The sequence below is a fragment of the Labeo rohita genome, chromosome 15, assembly GCF_022985175.1.
Source record: "Labeo rohita strain BAU-BD-2019 chromosome 15, IGBB_LRoh.1.0, whole genome shotgun sequence".
NCBI lineage: Eukaryota > Metazoa > Chordata > Actinopteri > Cypriniformes > Cyprinidae > Labeo > Labeo rohita.
Genome location: NC_066883.1, coordinates 7,959,349 through 7,980,421, shown reverse-complemented (window position 1 = coordinate 7,980,421; position 21,073 = coordinate 7,959,349). Strand labels below are relative to the sequence as shown.

Here is a 21,073-nt window from a genome sequence, read left to right as displayed (position 1 = left end):
TTTTCACAATGAGGACAACTGAGGGACTCATATGCAACTATTACAGAAGGTTCAAACACTCACTGTTGCTCCAGAAGGAAAAAATGATGCACTAAGAGCCAGTGGGTGAAAACTTTTTGAATTTGAATATCAGGGTATATATAACTTATTTTGTCTTCTTGGAAACATGTAAATATTTTCTATGGCTTTTTCAATCTTCTTTCATTTCAAAAGTTTTCACCCCTGCTCTTAATGCATCATGTTTCCTTCTGGTGCATCAGTAAGAGTTTGAACCTTTGAGTCCCTCAGTTGTCATCAGCGTGGGGCTCAAACAATTGACTCGTAAACAATCACTAAATAAAATCATTCATTTTTATAAATGTAACTATTATTTTCTCTTGCAGACTATATGTAAACATCTTTTAATATATCTTATTCAGGTCACTACTAAAAAAAAAAAAAAAAAAAAATAATAATAATAATGATAACATGCATTTTGTATGATCCTTCTTATTTTGGAAAAAAACTAATTAACATTTTGCAGATTCTGCAAGGTGTATGTAAACCTTTGACCTTAACTGTAATTGGTGCTTAATCAATGCAAATTTCGTTCCTGATTCAGACTAGTGGAAAAAGCAATATTATGGATAGAGCACTCAAGCGACAGTTTGACGACAAAAATGTCTTAATAATGGATTTGTTTCTCACAAACCTTTCACAAGATGTTAACTGATGGACTGAAGTGGTGTGGATTACTTGTGGATTATTGTGATGTTTTCATTCTGATGGCACCCATTCACTGCAGAGGATCCATTGGTGAACAAATGACTTAATGATCTGGTAAATCAAATCTATTCTGGTAAAGAAACAAACTTATCTCTTGGATGGGGTGATGGTAAGTACACATTCAGCAAACATTCTTTTTTTTTTAAATGAACTATTCTTTGGAAAGAATACATTACTAGAAATGTATGTCATTACAAACCTATATGACGTATATGACCATGACATACAAAATAAGAAATTATGAAGAATCTTGATGCAGCTCTTTTCAAGTTCCTTATTTTGTGTTGGAAGAGACTTTCAGTGACTGAAAAGAAGTTCATTTCTAGGTGGAGGGGCATTTATTTTCATCTTTCACATACTTCCTCAAAATGACTGCAAAACAGGCAACATTAGCAGCAGAATTTGATACCACAGAAGTGAAGCAGAAAGAGGAAGTTAAAGACAGGCATACAGTCTCTAAATCACCCGTTTTAGATGGTACGTGCCAATGCATTTTTGGCTTTCTTTTTCCTAGAAGGTACAATAGAGTGAGAGCAAGAATCTAATGTGGTTTAGAGGGTGATCAGGACTGGGAAATGGCGTGAGCTGGACTTTAACTCATGTTACCCACATGAATAGCATAGTCTCATAGGATCATGCGCACTAACCACTAGGTCATCTCTCTGAATGTGCTCATTCCATATGATCTAAACTAGTAACGCTCACACTGACTAGACAAGACATCACTGATAATTTAATAAACAACTTCAGATGCTCCTGTATAAAATATATAAATGTACAATATTCAAAATGTACAGTGAGGAAAAAAAAAATTGATCCCCTGCTGATTTTGTATGTTTGCCCACTGACAAGGAAATGATCAGTCTATAATTTTAATGGAAGTAATAATTTTACAATCCAGAAAAATGCATTTAAAAAAAGTTACAAATTGATTTGCATTTCAGTGAGAGAAATAAGTCTTTGACCCCTTCACAAAACATGACTTAGTACTTGGTGGCAAAACCCTTGTTGGCTGTCACAGAGGTCAGACGTTTCCTGTAGTGGTCACCAGGTTTGCACACATCTCAGGAGGGATTTTGTCCCACTCCTCTTTGCAGATCCTCTCCAAGTCATTTAGGGTGCGAGGCTGACATTTGGCAACTCGAACCTTCAGCTCCCTCCACAGATTTTCTATGGGATTAAGGTCTGGAGACTGGCTGGGCCACTCCAGGACCTTAATGTGCTTCTTCTTGAGCCACTCCTTTGTTGCCTTGGCTGTGTGTTTTGGGTCATTGTCATGCTGGAATACCCATCCACAACCCATTTTCAATGAGGGAAGAATGTTCTCAACCAAGATTTGACGGTACATGTCCCCGTCCATTGTCCCTTTGATACGGTGCAGCTGTCCTGTTCCCTTAGCAGAAAAACACTCCCAAAGCATAATGTTTCCACCTCCATGTTTGACGGTGGGGATGGTGGTCCTTGGGTCATAGACTGCATTCCTCCTCCTTCAAACACAGCAAGTTGAGTTGATGCTAAAGAGCTTGATTTTGGTCTCATTTGACCACAACACTTTCACCCAGTTCTCTTCTAAATCATTCAGATGTTCATTGGCAAATTGCAGACGGGCCTGTACATGTGCTTTCTTGAGCAGGGGGACCTTGCGGGTGCTGCAGGATTTCAGTCCTTCACAGCGTAGTGTGTTACCAGTTGTTTTCTTGATGACTATGGTCCCAGCTGCCTTGAGATCATTGACAAGATCCTCCTGTGTAGTTCTGGGCTGATTTCTCACTGTTCTCATGATCATTGAAACTCCACAGGGTAAGATCTTGCATGGAGTCCCAGACCGAGGGAGGATGACAGTTATTTTGTGTTTCTTCCATTTGCGAATAATCGCACCAACTGTTGTCACCTTCTCACCAAGCTGATTGGCGATGGTCTTGTAGCCTATTCCAGTGTAGGTCTACAATTTTGAGATCCTTGGACAGCTCTTTGGTCTTGCCCATGGTAGAGAGTTTAGAATCTGATTAATTGATTGCTTCTGTGGACAGGTGTCTTTTATACAGGTAACAAACTGAGATTAGGAGCACTCCTTTTAAGAAAGTGCTCCTAATCTCAGCTCCCAGGTGTCTTTTACCTGTATAAAAGACATTGGGGAGCCAGAAATCTTGCTGATTGATAGAGGATCAAATAATTCACTCATTAAAATGCAAATCAATTTAAACCAAATAACTTTTTTTGAAATGCATTTTTCTGGATTTTTTTGTTGTTATTCTGTCTCTCACTGTTCTAATAATCCTACCATTAAAATTATAGACTGATCATTTCTTTGTCATTGGGCAAACATATAAAATCAGTAGATTCCTCACTGTATACAATTTAAATAAAATGTAATTAAATTAAATGAATTATAAAAAATATAAACATTGAAATAAAATAATATATAAAAGATGTAAGTATGTAAGAAATTATAATCTTTCAGTGAAGAAGTTAGTAAATATTCAAGACTTGTAGCAAATAGAGGCTTGAGCTCCTTAAAAATTTGATGAGTTTTCATCAACATATATTGTACAGTGTGTATAATCCTATATACATTGTTACTGTGAATAATTAGCACTTCTGCAATTGTTGTTCTTTTCTTTGTCCATTATTGACACAGAACATGAGTGTACACATGATTATCTTTTTTAAGGAACTCTAATGAAAACAAATATCACTTCATTTCTAGGAACATGTCAAATATCATCTGTTCCTCTAGTGGAAAACAACTTGTTTACATTTCTACTGTCCTCCTTACATTCAGCATTCAACTTTACTCTGGTTGGCACACCTGATGTGGTTCAGCACCAAGGACAGAGACCAGATTAAAACACATGCTTTTGACCACAACCAGGCAACAAATCACAAGATTCATCTGCTGTCACTTTACAGCTTCCTGGAAGAAGGACTTTATGATTTCAAAACTTTAAGCAGACAGTGATGCAGTTACCAGTAAAAACATTTTCACTTTCAGTTTTCACAAGAGCAAACACACAGTTCTTTAACATTGTCAAAATACAATTTGCAAAAATGCAGTGTTTGACTGAAATACAAAGTGATATTAAAAACATTTACAAAATAAATGGGTCACACTTTATTTTAGGTCCAATTCTCACTATTAACACTATTAACTCTGACTTTTGCCTCAATAAACTACTAACTTATTATTAACAAACCAATATGTTGTAAATAGGCAGCTATGAGTTCTTGGGTTACCAATAAATGCTATTTTTTTTTTTTTTTTTTTTTTTTTTTTTTCAAACAACATTTCCTGGATGAAGGATCATCACCTTTCAACCTTGCCAAGACAGAACTGCTTGTGGTTTCATCAAACCCTTCATTTCATCACAATTTCACCATCCAAATAGGCACATCAACCATAACTCCTTCAAAAACAGACAGAAACCTTGTTGATGATCAGTTGATTTTCTCAGACCACATTGCACATTGCAGATGTTTTGCTTTATTCAACATCAGGAAGATCAGGCCCTTTTATTTTGGAACATACTTGACAACTCATTGTTCAAGCTCCTGTTTTGTCCATGCTGGACTATTGCAATGCTCTTTTGGCAGGTCTTCCAGCCAGTTCTATGATCAAACCTTTACAATTAATCCAGAATGCGGCTGCAAGACTAATTTTTAATGAGACGAAAAGAACATTTGTTACACCTACATACCAAAAGTTCAAGGCATTAATGTTTGCCTACAAATCCACCACTGGCTCTGCACCCCTTTACCTAAATGCATTACTTTAGACATATGTGCCTTAGAAGCAAGTGTTCTGCAAGTGAACGGCACATTATTGTGCCATCTCAAAGAGGCACAAAATCACTTTTACAGACTTTTCATTAAATGTACCCTCCTGTTGGACTGAGTTGGGCAGGTCATTCCATCCTCAGTCTTTAGCAATCTTCAAGAATCGGCTAAAACCACATTTCTTCCATCTTTATTTGACCCTCCAACTGTAGCACTCTCCATTCAAATTCTATTCTTAAAAAAAAAAAAAAAAAAAAACCTTGCCCTTTTATACTCTATTTATTTACTTACTACTTATTTCCTTAATAAATAAATAAATAAATAACTAAATAAATAACACTAACTTGTTTGTTCTTTTTGTAAGGCCTCTAATACTAGCTTGCTTTTTCTTTTTCTATTAAATTTGTTTTTATAATGTAATTTTACAAAAAACTTGCCACGTGTACTGCATTAGGCTAACTAAGATTTGTCATAGCATTTGCATGTTATTTGTCTTTTGTTGATTTTGATTGCTTCCATTGTCCTCTTTTGTAAGTCACTGGATAAAAGATCTGCTAAATGTTTTAATGTAATGTAATATAATGCTTTGTATTAAATTATAATTAAATATAAAGCAATCAGAATCAGCACTTATGTTCTGCACTACATCTTTTGAACTGCATTGTCTAGAAATGTTGAGTGCTGAGTTTACCACCAGTTTCAGTTTCTGTATGACTATTTTCTCAGGTTTAACAAACATATTTTTTTTAAAGGCCTGATGACAGGAAATGCTGCTGGTTTTATGAAGGTGACTAATGAGTCATCACAGTTTTGCAGTGTACATAACGTCACTCACAGGGCCCATAATTTCTGCTTGGGAATACATTTATGTATTTATTTATTTTAGAAATTTGTTTTAATCTTATGCATTACCATTTCCATTTTAGTATGTGTTAAAATATCTCTGGTTTAACTCTGGTTGCACTCACAGGCTCTCCAAGGCTCTCTGCAATTGTTTATTTAAAAAAAATACTGAACTTAGTTTTTCTTTGTTGCCTGTCAGTTCCCTATAAAGTGTCTGAATAATTTTCAGTCATTTGACCTGCTTTGTAAATGATGCTTGTAATCTTATCTTTCCTGTTATAAACTATTTATGTCTTGTTTGTTCTGTCTATGGAACACCAAAGACTTCCCGACCTCCACAGTGACCAACAGAAAAAAAAAAAAAAAAAATTTTCCTAGTACAGAGAAAAGCTGAGAAAGACAAACACTGTCTTGATTCCAGTGAACTAAGAGGGTCAGAATCCAGCAGAGCTGGAGGTCATTGTTGTCCTGAGAAAACATGCAAAAACTAATGTGGAGGTGGACTGAAAAAAAGCTGAAGTAAATACTGAGCTGAGAAGACATCTGGCTTTATTAAGACAAATGCAATATGGTGAGGAGTATTTTAAGGCAACTTAAAATAGCATCTGTTGAATATTTGTGATTTACAAAAAAAAAAAAAAAAAGGAAATATATCACTACATATATTTATTCACCCTCATGTCATTAATTTGTGTCTTCCATGAAATACAAAATAAGAAATTCTGAAGTACGATGAAGAAATTATGGAATATGGATGGTGATGCAACTCTTTTCAGATTACTTATTCTGTGTTCCTCAGTAGAGCCTTTCAGTAACTGAAAAGAAGTTCATTTAATCAAAGTGGGTTGAAGGGGATTTATTTTGATTATTTTGATATTTATTTCACATACTTCCTGAAAATCAATGCAAAATATTAGTGGCTGAATTGATGCCACGACTATTTATTTCAATTTAATATATTAATTTTTTTTTTTTATACTCTCTACATACTCTTCCAACCTGACTTTTATGTTAAAAAGTGGATCTGGTATGGAAATGAATGTTCCCTTCCCAATCACCAAACAGATCAATATTTTACTGCGTCATCTAAAACATTTGACAAACTTGAGACAAAGGTTCTGCTTTTAAGGAAGTGATAGTCAGTCTTCAGTGTTCAGAGTCTCAAGGTAGAGCACTACGGTAAGTCATGCTTTATTTTAAGTAAGTATGCTAAAAGTATTTCTGAAGAAGAAATGAGCACATGAAGTAAATTAATCCAGCTCAAATTGAATGTAATCATGATTTTCATGTGAACTTTAGAATAATGCATGCTGATTTCTTAAGCATATTTACTGTGCTAAAGAGTAGAAGTGAAACATGAATGTATATAGTTAATACACATACACGTCTGTGGTTTCATTCTTTTCAAAAGAGCAAAGCGTTATGTGGTTTCATCATTCTTAACATAGAAATGCAAAATGAGACACCTTTTGCTCTCAGGTTTAAAAATAGCATATAACAGTCTAGTGAGCAACTGACCACAGAGAACTTACAGTGAGGAAAAAAAAACAAAAAACAAAAAAAAAACAGTGAATAAAAGCAAGGGTCCCACTTTATATTAGGTGGCATTAACTACTATGTACTTACATAAAACAATAATAATAATAATAATAATAAAAAAAATTATTATTATTGTTTACACTTTCGCTGCTATTTAGTTGGGATACAGGTAAGGTTAGGGGCAGGTTTGGTGGTATGGGTAGTTTTAAGGGTGGGTAAAAGTGTAAGGGATGGGTCAACAGTGTAATTATAAAGGTAATTACAAAAATTTATTACAGATGTAAATGCATGCACATTGTAAGCACAATATAAAAACATGTATGTAGACAATAAATGCACTGTATCAAATGATTATTTTAAACATAAGCACATAGTAGTTAAGGCCACCTAATATAAAGTGGGACCAAAGCGAGTATAAATGTTCACTTGTGTGTCTATGAAGTGTGAAATAGTTTATTCATAGTGTCTGTGTGCTGAGTTTTGACCTTATTGAGGTTAACAATAGAGAACTGGAAACCAAGATGGACGTGAGCTAAGACACAGACATTGTGTCTTCAGGTGAAACTGTCAAAGTATGGGTAATGTAGATAATGTGCATTTAAAGTAGATCAAATGTATTTAAAAAACTAGTTCACCCACCCATGAAAATTTGTTATTATTTAATATAAGCCATACAAAAACTCTTTTATTGTGGTTTTGTATAGGGGTACGGTCTGTTGCATGGAAAGATTTTTTGACATAAATCTAAATAATAATTGTTTTTGGAGTAAATATTCAATTTACATTCCTGGACTATGAGGAAGCAGTAAGTTAAATGCAACCTCTTTTCCAATAGGTACCAATCCATCCCATTTCTGGTTCACTGTCCAACTCAATCATGGACCACAACGCAACCAATTCAACTGAAGGACCTTGTGGCTTGACTGAAATGCCAGCTCGTCCGTTCTTTTTATGTTTATACACAGTGATTTTTCTGGCCAGCCTGGTGCTCAATGGCATTACAGTATATGTGTACTTTTGTAAAGCTACAAATCAGACCAGCATCACAATCTATCTGAAGAATCTGGCTATAGCCGACATGTTTGTGTGCCTGTGTTTGATATTACGCATCGCTAAATATGCTAGCACTTCAGTGGAAATTCAGCGTATCTACTGTAACTTTGGCGCTCCAGCTTCGTATCTCAACATGTACTCCAGTATTCTCTTCATGGGCTACATCGCTGCAAACAGGTATGGATGCTCATCAAGGAGGGTCACTCTCAGGAAAAAGTGTTATTTGATTTTCCAAAATTTCATTTCTTTAAACAGCATAACAGGTTTGAGGAAAAAAAATACAAAAATAAAAAATAAACAAATAAATAAAATTAAATAAATAAATAAATTAAAACAGTAAAACCACATTTTCTGACTATTTTATCTGCACTGATACAATATATATCTTGAAAGCTGTGTAAATTGCTTTGGATAAAAGCTTATTGAAATTATTTATCTGTAACAAGCCACACTGTAAAAAACAATTTGTTGAGTCAACTTAAAATAATTTGTAACCTGGCTGCCTTAAAATTTTAAGTTCAGTCAACTCAAGAAAAGTTTATTCAACTTGAAATGTTAAATTATACTAAGTGACAACTTAGATATTTGAGTTGAATCAACTTAAAATTTTAAGGCAGCTGGGTTACTTACCTATCTGTTAAGTTTAGCAAACACAAATATCTAAGTTGTTACTTAGTACAATTTAACATTTCAGGTTGACTAAACTTATTTTAGTTGACTGAACTTAAAATGTTAAGGCAGCAGGGTAACAAATTATTTTAAGCTGACTCAACAAATTGTGTTTTTTTATTTTTTACAGTGCATAGTTTCTCAGGGATGGCCCTAGTTCTATATTATATATTTCTCTGAAATAGTTGAAATATTACAACTAAAAACTATAATACTGTTTAACACACTTTGGGCATCAGTCACCCCATGGGAACCCCTAAAGTGTTCTATATAGAACCTTTTAGAGGTTCCAATTATGAACCTTCCCCAACAATAGTCATTGTTTTCCGAGAAAAACATTTTTACATTGTTACATTTAATTACCCTTTTGCAGATTTTGCTAAATTTTAAGTTCAAATGTGTGATTTATTAGAAAACATAAAGAAATACTTTTAAATATGATTACAATAAATGAAATGCTAAGCATGACAAGGCAAATATAAGACTAAAAACAAAATATTACAAGGACATTTTATATATAGCTTCCTCAAATATGATCAATGTTGTATTTTTGAATAGGATAACAGGGTTGAGCAGAAAATGAGACAAAAAGACGAGTTCACCACTGTCAAAACTAAACAATGAAACCACATTTAATTTTATTTTAGTGCTGTCAAATGATAAATCGGGATTAATCACATCCAAAATAAACGTTTTTGTTTACATGATATATGTGTTTGTACTGCGTATATTTACACATGCAGTATATATTTTGAAAATTTATTTATGTAAAATTTACACATGTATTTACATGTATGTATTTATAAAAGTATGCAGAGCAGGAGGCGCAGGGGCCCTCCAGGGCAGAGCAGGAGGCGCAGGGGCCTGTGTCATGGACTGGGACCTGGGGAGAGCAGGGACAGAGGAGGCAGACAGAACAGGGAGAGAAGCAGAGAGTTCATAGCAGAACGCCACCTCCATAGGAGGTTCTACAGCAGGTGCTGACACCTCTGGAGGCATTGGCACAGCTTCTCCGACCGGAGAGGTCTCTGGGGCTGACTCGTGGTCAGACAAGACCTCTGGAGCAGACTTGTGAACAGGCGAGACCTCTGGTGCAGACTTGTGAACAGGCGAGACCTCTGGCGCAGACTTGTGAACAGACGGAACCTCTGGCGCAGACCTGATGACAGATGAGACCTCTGGAGCATAGTGTGCGGCCCACATACTGAGAATGGTGATCGCCATCACACTGGCAGACATGACGTGACAAGGCTCTGGGTGGTCAGACAAGACTTGACTTGACTCTTGATGATCAGACGTGTCATGACGAAACTCTGGACATACAGTGGAGATGTGACGGGACTCTGGGAGGTCAGACGAGACGTGAGGAGACTCTGGACAGACAGATGAGACATGACGGGGCTCTGGAAGGTAATACGAGGTGTGACTTGGCTCTGGACGGACAGACGAGGCATGACTTGGCTCTGGGCGGACAGACAAGGCGTGACTTGGCTCTGGGTGGACAGACGAGGCGTGACTTGGCTCTGGGCGGACAGACGAGGCGTGACTTGACTCTTTAAGACCAGCTGTGGCTTGACTTGGCTCAGGAAAATCCATCTTGACTTTGCTTGACACAGGCACCACCGCTTTGACTTTGCTTGACACAGGAACCGCAGTTTTAACTTTACTTGGCTCAGGAACCACGGCTGTAACTTGACTTGAGACAGGAACGACAGCTGTAATTTGACTTGACTTGGGAGATACAGCTGTAGCTTTACTTGACACCGGCGTAGCAGCTGTGACTTTACTTGACACAGGAAATACAGCCGTGACTTGACTTGACACAGGAACAACAGCTGTGACTTGGCTTGACAGAGGAAATACAGCTGTAGCTTGACTTGGTTTTGGAAGAGCAGCTCTGACTTGACACAGGAAACACAGCTTTAACTTGACTTGACACAGGAGCAACAGCTGTAACTTGACTTGACTTAGGAAGAGCAGCTCTGACTTGACTTGACACAGGAAACACAGCTCTAACTTGACTTGATGCAGGAACAGCAGCTGTAGCTTGACTGGACTCTGGAGCAGCAGCTGTAGCTTGACTTGACTCTGGAACAGCAGCTGTAGCTTGACTTGACATTGGAACAACAGCTGTAACTTGACTGGACTCAGGAAACGCAGCTGCAACTTGACTTGACTCAGGAAACACAGCTGCAACTTTGCTTGGCTCTGATATGGCAGCAGTGACATGACGGAGCCTTGTTTTCGCCGCCATTTTGTGAGCGTGCACCGGCGCGGCCGCCATCTTGCGAACGGGCACCGCTGTTGTCGCCATGGTAAGAACGTGCTCCGGCGTGGCCGCCATTACCGCATTGTCACGTTCCTCCTCTGCGACACCCACAGTAAACAATGAGCCCACGCACAACAAAGCGTAATCCATAAAAGCAGCTAGTGATGAATGTGGCCCCTCGCGTCTCAGTTTTGATCTGAGCGGCTGGTTAATTCCGTCGAGAAAAAAGTCTATTAAAACACAGTCCAGTAGATCGGAATGATATGCTATGTCCAAGTACTCTTGAATGTAGCAACAGTCTAACAACAGTCTTGCAGTGTCCATACTTGTGTAGCGTCCTTGTGAAAAGTTGCTGGGTCCTGGTATGGCCGAGTATTCTGTCACGGAGTGCGCAGAGATGACGCGTGAAGCGGGCGGATCCATTTGCATACTTTTATTCTAAGGACGAGACAAAAACATGGTCAAGGCAGGCAGGGTCAGACAGCGGCAGACAGATGTATAGACAGCAAGACAAAGAGTAGTCTGTAACACAGGCAAGGGTCAATCCACGGCGAACGTTATCCGATGGGCAAGGCAATTGAATAATCCGAATAGACAGGCGAGAGTTCCGATAGGCAGGCAGCAAAACAGACAAGACGATTTAACAAAGCGAAGGTTCACGACTCGGATGACTAAGGGGCTAGACTAGACAAGACAAGAAAACACGACTGACTTAGGGCTCCGTACAGTTGCTAACACACAAGAACAAGTGTTAAACGCAATACAATACTCGGCAACAACTGACAGGAAGTCCGGGGTTTAAGTAGTGTCTCTGATTGGGTACAGGTGACGGCGACAATGGCAGATGGGAAACGTAGTCCGGGGTGTAGTAAACAGTCAGTGAAATGTGAGTGTCAAAGCGACCTCTGGTGGCAAGCAGACTGACGTACAGGAGTGGGTTCGTGACACCTTGAATGCTGTGTAAATTGCTTTATTAAGCTTATTATTATTTATAAAGCTTATAGCAATTTTTAATCTGTAACAAGCCATTGTTTCCTGAGGATGGCCCTAGTTATATGTTGTATATTTCTCTGTGTTGTGTGAATCACTGCTCTTTTGTTTCAGGTACACGAAGATCGTGCGGCCACTGGAGACTCACACGCTGCAAACAGTCCGTTCGACCCGCTACATCTGCATCGTGACCTGGGCCATCCTGCTGGGTCCTGTTTTTGCCTACATTGCTGTTTTTGTCAGCACTGATCAACAAACTTCTGCCCACAGTGGTTTTGACTGTGACAGCTTTCACAACAGCTTACTCAGACAGATCTACTTGGCCTTGCAGATCACTTCCTTTTCAGTGTTTTTGTTTGTGCTGGTATCCCTGACTCTGTTTTACTGGTTGAACGTACAAAAGCTTCGTCAAGCTCAGCGCACGATGCCGGATCAGCCTGGTAACGCTAAGCTCAGCAAGTCAAAGCGTAACATGCGAGTTCTGGTCGTGGTTTTCTGCGTGTGTTTTGTGCCGTATCATCTGGTGAGACTGCCGTACGTGTTTATCAAACCACTGCTGCACGATTGCACGGCAGCTCAGGTTTTCTACGCCCTGAAGGAGCTGACCGTCCTGCTCACAGTACTAAATGCCTGCTTGGATCCACTTATTTACTTTGTCTTTTGCAAAACCTTCAGAGCACAGCTTAACCTTCAAAGATTTTGCAAGTCAGAATGAGATAAAGGTCTCTTGGTGAAAATTATTAGTAACCTGAGTTAAAGGGGTAGTTTGGCAAACATGAAAATTCTGTCATTTACTCAACCTCATGTTATTCTGCTGAACGCGAAGATATTTTGAAGAACGTGGACAACCAAACAGTTGATGGTAGCCACTGCTTTCCATATATGAAAGGAAAAAAACAAATACTATGAAAGTCAGTGGGGGCCACTAACTATCTGGTTAACCACATTCTTTAAAAATATCTTCTGCTATGTTCAGCAAAACAAGGAAACTCATACAGGTTTGCAACAAGTTGAGGTTGAGTAAATAACAGAATTTTATCCCTTTAAAAATGTAATGTATGATTTTCTCACCACTAGGCAAACAGAATAACTGTATTCAGAAAGATTTCCTAAACACTTTGTGATCATGTTCTTCAGCCTCATTTGAGAGTGATCGAAAGAGCATCTTGTGTCATCCTGTCATACAAAGGCGTTCACATGATCAGTTCACTTAGTGACATAAAAATTAGGGCTGTCAGTCGATTAAACATTTGAATCTAATTAATTACATAATGTGTCCATTAATTAATCTAATTTAAAAATTTGCCTGAAAATATTTAATGCTATTTTTATGATAAATGAGAAAGTATTTTGTAGACATTTCAAATTGTAGTTTTAGAAAGAAATGTTTTATTTAATTCAACCTAAAATTTATTACACATAAACATTTAGGCTGCAAAGGCCTAACATAAACTATGGAACATAGAAGAAGATAATTTGAGAAACATTTCAGTATTTTTTGTTCATACAATGAAAGTCACTAGTAACTAAAACAGCTTTGTTACCAACAGTCTTCAAAATACAGAACCTTCTTTTATGTTCCACAAAAGAAGGGATTGAAACGACTGACAGAATTTAATCTTTTTGGGTGAACCGTCCCTTTAACGCTTTTTACTGCCAGCAGGTGGTGGTAAACATTTTCATGAGTCATTTACTCATTCGAATAGATTCATTCAAACGGCCGATTCATTCAGGAATTGAGTAAATGGCTCTCTGTATGAATGGCCTTTTGAATCATTTATTCACACATTTCAAATCAGCACTTGTGTCATCTTGCACTTGCTGCCTGTGTGATATATATAAATATGAGACAAAACACATACAGGGGCTTTTTTTTCCCACCAATATCTTGAATTTTAGGGCATAACTGCAATTGTGGAGTTGTTGCCCTGCATCATATTTGTCAACATTCAGCTATATGAAATATAAGATGACGTACAGGTCTGGGGGCGGGGCCAGCACGTTATATGCATTAAAATATCAAGTCTTCCGTTATTTTTCATAACTAATTAATTAAGTTAATGCATTAAACTGACAGCCCTAATGAAAATATTTCTTTATTTTAAGACTTTTCTTTATTTTGTCTGACAAAAGTGATAACACAAAAATTGAGTTACAATGCTTCTTTATTAGAGTCTCACTCTCACCATGGGATGAGAGAGGAAACCAGCTTAAACTGTGCTTGACAAACACAACATCCATATATAAATCTGCTTTGAACTCCCACTGAATCCTCATATGAATGACCACAGGGAATATCTGACAGAGCTAATAATGATAAACCAGGAGAGTCCTTCAGACATCTGATAAATGTTGGTAAATGTTATCAAGTGTTTATATTCTACATGTATGTGTGTTCTGTTCTTTTTATACTGTAATGTATTTCAGTGAATTTGAATGTATTTGTAAAACTGACTTGCAAAGTATTTAAGTTTAAAATTGCTTATAAGTTAACAGTAAAAAACTAGCTAATTTACTTAAATGTATGGCACTTTAAGTTACAATCAAGTATGCTATGGTACATCTTGTACAACACTTTTGATCAATTTAATACATCCTTGCTGAAAACAAGTATTAAATTTCATAAATATAATGTTAATTTCATATATAATATCAAATATTGTGAATTGTCTCATATTTTGTTGGACCTCTCAAACATGAGTCTCAGGTAAATGTTAATGTATTCTTCTGTAGACGTGTATATGGATGTGTGCACAATAAAGCTCTTTTTAATTTAGAAACAGCTGAGACAAAGTTGCTTTACTGAAACACAACTGGGGCTTCATTGACTCTAATGAGCAATGAAAGAGCAATAACATTATCCTGTGGTTTCCTCCAGGGAGGAGGAAGCCGTTTTGTGTACAGACTTGAGTGGAGGAAACTCCTGCAGTGCTGAACAAGTGTTCACCCACGAGACAAACCCAGCCACTCTTTAGTTCCTGTCTCAAAGTCAACGCCTTCTTCCTCTGAAATATCATGTGAGGCTCATCCCAACATGCTTCTTCTTATTCTCTGTCATGATACAAGCTGACTCAACTCTTCAAGTAAGTTTCTTTTTATCATGGAAAAAACTTTGTAATTAATTGTATTATCATTTTTTACTGCTATCAGAATATGAGATAAAGTTACTGTTTTTTTACAATCTTGAAATTAAAGGCAAAAAGCAACATGGTATGATTAAAGACATGCACACTTTTGATTCAAATCTGAAATATGGGCAACAGATACAGAAAGAAATGCAGTAGTTTACATGGAAATAACAAAATGTGAAAACACAAAGAGACATAGACAGAATGTTAGAAACTGTATTATATTGTATTGAATGTGCACCTGTAGTGTACTTTTATGTTTTAAAATATACACTATGTGTGGATAATATTACTAAAGTAATACTTAATTGCACACCGTATTCATGTCAAATTAAGTGTTTTATTTTAAAGTACTTTTTTAAAGTTCATTGTTTTAATAATCTTTTGGCATGCTTTAAGGAAGTACGTGTATTGTGTTGACTAACATAGTACATGTAAAATACGTAATTATAATTTTAACTGTAGTGTGTAATCTATATCACATTCAAGTTTTTTTTTTTTAGATTTTACATTGTACTAACTGCAGCTTTAATGTGTAATTAAAAATACATTTAAATACATGACATATACTTTGATCTAATGTCTAATGTGAATGCTTGTCAGTCTACTTGGTAGTACAAGTAGTAATTATGAAATTGCATATAAAAAGTTGTGAAGTACTGCTTAAGTAGGTCAAAAAACACTCTGAAGATCAGCTGACTGCAGTAAATGTACATTTAAAGAATAATGTTTTCATGTAATTCCAATAAAGTGTACTTGTTATTGTCATGGCATAGTACAGTACCAAAAATTTAGAGTTTTGTCAGAAAGAATCCGGAGTAGAAATTAAATCACAAAATGACAAGGACTACAAAAAGATTAAGATTCATCTTAACAGTGATATTTTCAGTTTCTAAACATCAGCAAGCACAGCAGAAGTTAAAACACTGAATCATGTCAGTATTTCCTGATATCATCAAAGCTACTGTATCTCTTTCATTTTCCGTTTTAGATATGGACTACAGCAACACTACACAGACGGAACCAAAAAACAGCACGAATGTCAGCAGCATGTTCACACATCTGGTTCTGCCTGTGCTCTACAGCATCATCTGCGCTTGTGCCTTCATTCTCAACGGACTCGCTGCTTGGATCTTCTTTAGGGTTCCCAGCTCCTCAGCCTTAGTAGTTTACCTAAAAAACATGGTGGTGGCAGATGTTCTGATGTTGTTTACCTACCCGTGGCGTGTGGTGGGCGACCTTGGTTATGGCGGCTTGCAGTTGAAGCTGATAGTTTGCCGCTACACAGCTGTGCTTTTCTACCTCTGCATGTACACAGGAATAATCTTCATGAGCCTCATCAGCTTTGAACGTTACTTCAAAATCGTGCGCAGCACCTCTGGTGTGTCTTCTTTTCTGCAGCGTGTTCCAGTAGCAAAGGCTCTCGCGCTGCTAACTTGGGCCGTCATGATGTTCTTCATGCTGCCGAACGCCATATTAAGCAACCAGCCAATGCCTAAGGTTTTCTCCTGCATGGATCTCAAGAGCAACCTAGGTCAGCGCTGGCATGAAATTTCAGCCCACTTTAATGTTGGAATTTTCTGGGTGGCGTTTCTGCTTATGGTGTTTTGCTACACTTCCATCGCCTGTCACGTGTACCGCTCTTACAGACGCGTGCAGCGGGACAGCAGCGAGGCGGGACGGCGGTCAAATCGAAGCATCTTCAGCTTGCTGGCCGTGTTTGTCCTGTGCTTTGTTCCCTACCACATTTGTCGCGTGCCCTACACACTCAGCCAAAGGCACAAGGATGGTATTAACGCCCACACCCGTTTCATTCTCTTTCAGGTGAAAGAAGGTACTCTTTTCCTGACTGCCCTTAATGTGTGTCTGGATCCTGTCATCTACTTTTTCATGTGCAGGACATTCAGAGAGTCACTTTTGCAGAAGATGTCATCAGTAAAACGTGAAAACAGGAGGCCTTCAATAGGCACTGGGCTCAGTATCAGCAATCTGTAAAGATTGAGCAAGAAAGTAAAACAAGCATTAGCAATTTGCAAGATGGAAAAGATATTTAGATTTTAAAACCCACATACCTAGCTGTGGTTTTCTTGCATGTGAAAATGCAGAATGAAGAGATGGAATGATAGAAGGTCAAAACGACATGGTGTTTTCCAGACAAAAACCCAGAGTCAACCACAACATAACCATTTACTGAAGAAAAGTCAGCCTTTAACTGGAGAGTTTAGCTATAAATAGAAATTCTGACATGACATTTTCAACCTCATCTCAAATGTTGCAAAAGTGAGTTTTTGCAGTGATGCAGTGAGAGCCATTTTTGGTTACCTGATGAACGTTTCAGTGAACAGTTCTAAAAAACATTTTTTTGTTGTTTTTAATGAAATTAAAAACGTTTTGTATTATAAAGAACCTTTTGTGTAATATACACATTCCATGGATGTTAAAGGTTCTTCATAGGACCATAGATTTTGTGTACTTCCTTCTGTGGAATATAAATGGTTAAACTTTGAAGACTATTCAAGACATTCTTTTTAATACATTAAACATGAATGAGAACTGATGGTATCTCCAAAAGGACAAAGAAGCTACATTAAATTAAGTCCATATGACTGTAATGCAGTTCAAAACACAAGTCTTTAATTCACAGAAAATCTTTCTTTAAGTTCTAAAAATAAAATATGGCCTCATTACAAGATGATGGCATCATTATATGAGATAAATATTTAGACATGAGTAATGAAAGAGCATTTAGACATGATATATTTAGACAGTGCGGTTGATTGTTTATAGTTTGTTTCAGAGGAAGAGGGGAAGATTATGGTGAATAACACCTTATATTATATGGAAAAGAGCTGCCAAAATAATTCTTTAAAAATTCTGATCATAAAAAATATTATATAGGTTAGAAACAGTATGACATTTTGCTTGATCTGTTCCTTTAAATTTGCATTGAACACAATCCCACACACTTCACACTTCTGTTATTTACATGGTAAGCCTCAGAAGCACTGCAAAGATTGTTTATTTTCCCCCCACCACAATGGTGGATGCCTATTGGCTCTAGAAAGACAGGATGTGTTTAGATATCACACTTGATGCAGAAACCATTTCCATGGGTTTTACCCTGCAAGGGGCCATACAGACCATAACTCTAGTGCTTTCACACACTCACATTCTCCTTTCACATACATATATTTCTATTTTTCATACATTCACCATTCAGATACATGCATTTCAAGTCTGTCACACACACACACATATATATATATATATATATTATTTCTCTCTCTCTCTCTCTCTCTCTCTCTCTCTCTCACACACACACACACACACACACACACACACAAACATATGTTTACAAGCCTGCTTAATCAATTGCCAAAGAAGAATGTCAAAATTATTCAGGAAAATAAGAATTTCTTATCAAAGTGATAAAATGTTGTGTTGCAAAAATGAGTACACCCTCTTGAAAGTTACTAAATAAAACAAACAAACACATAAACTAATAATAATAATACTAATAACAAAAAAATGTGTAGGTTTAAGGCAGTTTTTTGATTGACAGGTAAATATATTAAACCAAAACATTTAAAGACAAATAATTAAAAATGTTATGTAGCCTACTGAATCATACTCAGACTTAATGCTGGCAACAATGGAACCACTTTGAAAAGAACTGCCAGGAGGTTTATTTCTTAGCATAAAAGTGGACAATGGCACTAGAGGAAGCATAAAAATATAGCAGAAGTAACACCGACATTCAAAAACCATATACAAGGCTTGTGAAATGATCAGTTCTTCACTTTAAGTTTTCATTTAGTGATGAATGAATTTTTGTTAGAAAAACAGCTGAAGAAATACCATGCAAGGGTCTCAGAGCCAGCAACAGCTATGAAAAGAGTGACACTTTATCTCACAGAGTATGAAGCAGCCTGCAGAAGTGACATGCATGGTTGTTGTCACCACTAGAATTACCTACTGTAGCCAAAGCACAATAAACTCATTTAACCTCTTCCAAGGCCCATATTTACAAAATATAGACTTCCAATTATTTTACATCCCAAATGTTCTGGTGTTGCTAGAGGAGGAGTACAGTGAGAAGTGCCTGGTTCCCACAGTGGCGTTCAGTGATAGTAAAGTTCTTCTATAGGGATGTATGAGAGCTGAAGGTGTGAGGGAGCTGTGCTTTATCAATGCTGTGATGAATTCACACACCACTGTGTGATATAATACAAAAATGAAACGAAAACTCAAAACTTCACTTAACTAAATGAGAACATGCGACAGATGATTCTAAACAAGCGTGCAAAGCTTTATGGAGATCAGACTATAGGTAGTGCTATTACAGTTAAAAAACCTAAAAAATGTGTTTCCTTACTAAACTGCCTGTATTTGCTGTAAAAGGTCTTTGCCATTACATTCTTTTCATTTGCATTCTTGCTAAATAAAACATAATCAGCAACCTATATCTCAAAGCTATGACAAAGTTATCCTGCTCATTTTCTCTCTTAATCAAAGGAAAATTTCTGAAGAAAATTCAGCATATTTAATTTTTCTTTTCGTAATTTAAAATGCCATTTAGTATTTAGGTGCTAATATACAACATTTTATGTACAAGAAGTAAATTGTGTTTTTGTGAAGACCTCTGAATGGTGTAAAATGAGATGAAGTATTCACAATAAAAAAAAAAAAAAAAAATGTTCACACAAGCCACTCATTGTATTTTGCCACACTGAAATGACGTGATGTTTCACGAAAGGTCTGATGCATTGGCTGTAGATATGCTAGTTAGCGCAGTGCTGTTTGGTGCTGCAAAGAATTAGAAATAGGTAGTTATAATCATGCTAGTTATTTACCAGCAAAGACAACGAGAGAATCAATATCTGTAGTAATGAAGATGTAGAAAAGAATGAAAAAAAAACAAATAAAAAACAACAATGTAATCCTACACAATGAAAAGATGACAGAGATAATTATGATTGGTGATGCCCAAGTTACTTTTCTTTTCCTTTGGCAGGTAAGGGAATTCTTGTGTAGAGCAATCTCTAAAACTCACTACTAATATCAGTGTAATGTGCATAAAACTCAGAGACTGTCATACTGATCTGTGTCAATAGATGGCAGTAACGCATCTGACACCACTGTGGCATCTGTAGGTAAAGTACAGACAGATGCTAATACAGGCTACAGAACTACTGTATGCCGCTTTGTGGATTTTTGAATTACCGGCATTCTTTTCAAATAAATAAATAAATAGATAATGAGATATTAATTTAAATTCTAGCTGGTTAAAAGAAACATATATAGACCCATCATCATGCCCAGCCATAAAAGCAACCCTGATTAATTATGGTGTGTCGCTACAGAAATGCGGTAATAAGCTATTAGTTTTTAACTAAATTCTATTCATCTTTGATAAGAAAAGAAATGCTACATCATGCTTTCATTACATGTTGGTAGCTTCTTTAGCTCAGTGAGTCTCATTACAATTTGTTTTATGCATAAGCTGCCATGCAACATCACGTATACTGTTAAAAACAGCCTACCTTCCCAATGTACTCACACTTGTCTGAAGCTGATGAGAGAAAGGGTTTACACATTTATTCACTTGACAGCAAATAATTTATTATTATTTAAAAAAAGAAAATAGTTTTAGAATAATTGCATTTTTGTGCTTTTCAACGTATCACTTATTAATCATTTATAAACACATAGTCATGTTTTGTAAATGATTAGTTCATCATTAACTAATTTCTTGTAAATGAACTTGTAATTGACGTGTAAATGAATTAACAAAACACACACAAATTGTTAGCATATCACTTATTAATCATTTGCAAATGTTTTGTAGATGATTATTTCATCATTAATTAATCATTTATAAATGACTTTCAACTGAACGTTATTATAAAGTGTTACCGTGTTGTTAAATGTACTATATAAATTTTAACATCTACCTCCACTATTACCCAATCTAGACTGTAGTGTCCGTATCCGAAAGTCCCAGAATGCTGTGCGTTGCTGACGTCATGTTCCCATTCTCTAT

General features: G+C 36.6%; 2 protein-coding genes across 2 annotated transcripts; both read left to right on the top strand.

Moving 5' to 3' along the window:
* The first annotated feature begins 6,536 nt into the window (after positions 1-6,536).
* LOC127177217 (G-protein coupled receptor 87) lies at positions 6,537-14,698 on the top strand. Its single transcript, XM_051129360.1, has 3 exons — positions 6,537-6,561; positions 7,757-8,151; positions 12,017-14,698. Exons 2-3 carry the CDS (start codon positions 7,799-7,801, stop codon positions 12,615-12,617), a joined length of 954 nt encoding a protein of 317 aa, XP_050985317.1. The 5' UTR covers positions 6,537-6,561; positions 7,757-7,798; the 3' UTR covers positions 12,618-14,698.
* Positions 14,699-14,901: 203 nt separating this feature from the next.
* On the top strand, positions 14,902-19,696 carry LOC127177215 (P2Y purinoceptor 14-like). The gene is made up of 2 exons (XM_051129358.1): positions 14,902-14,985; positions 16,022-19,696. Exon 2 carries the CDS (start codon positions 16,024-16,026, stop codon positions 17,023-17,025), a length of 1,002 nt encoding a protein of 333 aa, XP_050985315.1. The 5' UTR covers positions 14,902-14,985; positions 16,022-16,023; the 3' UTR covers positions 17,026-19,696.
* Positions 19,697-21,073: the final 1,377 nt, after the last annotated feature.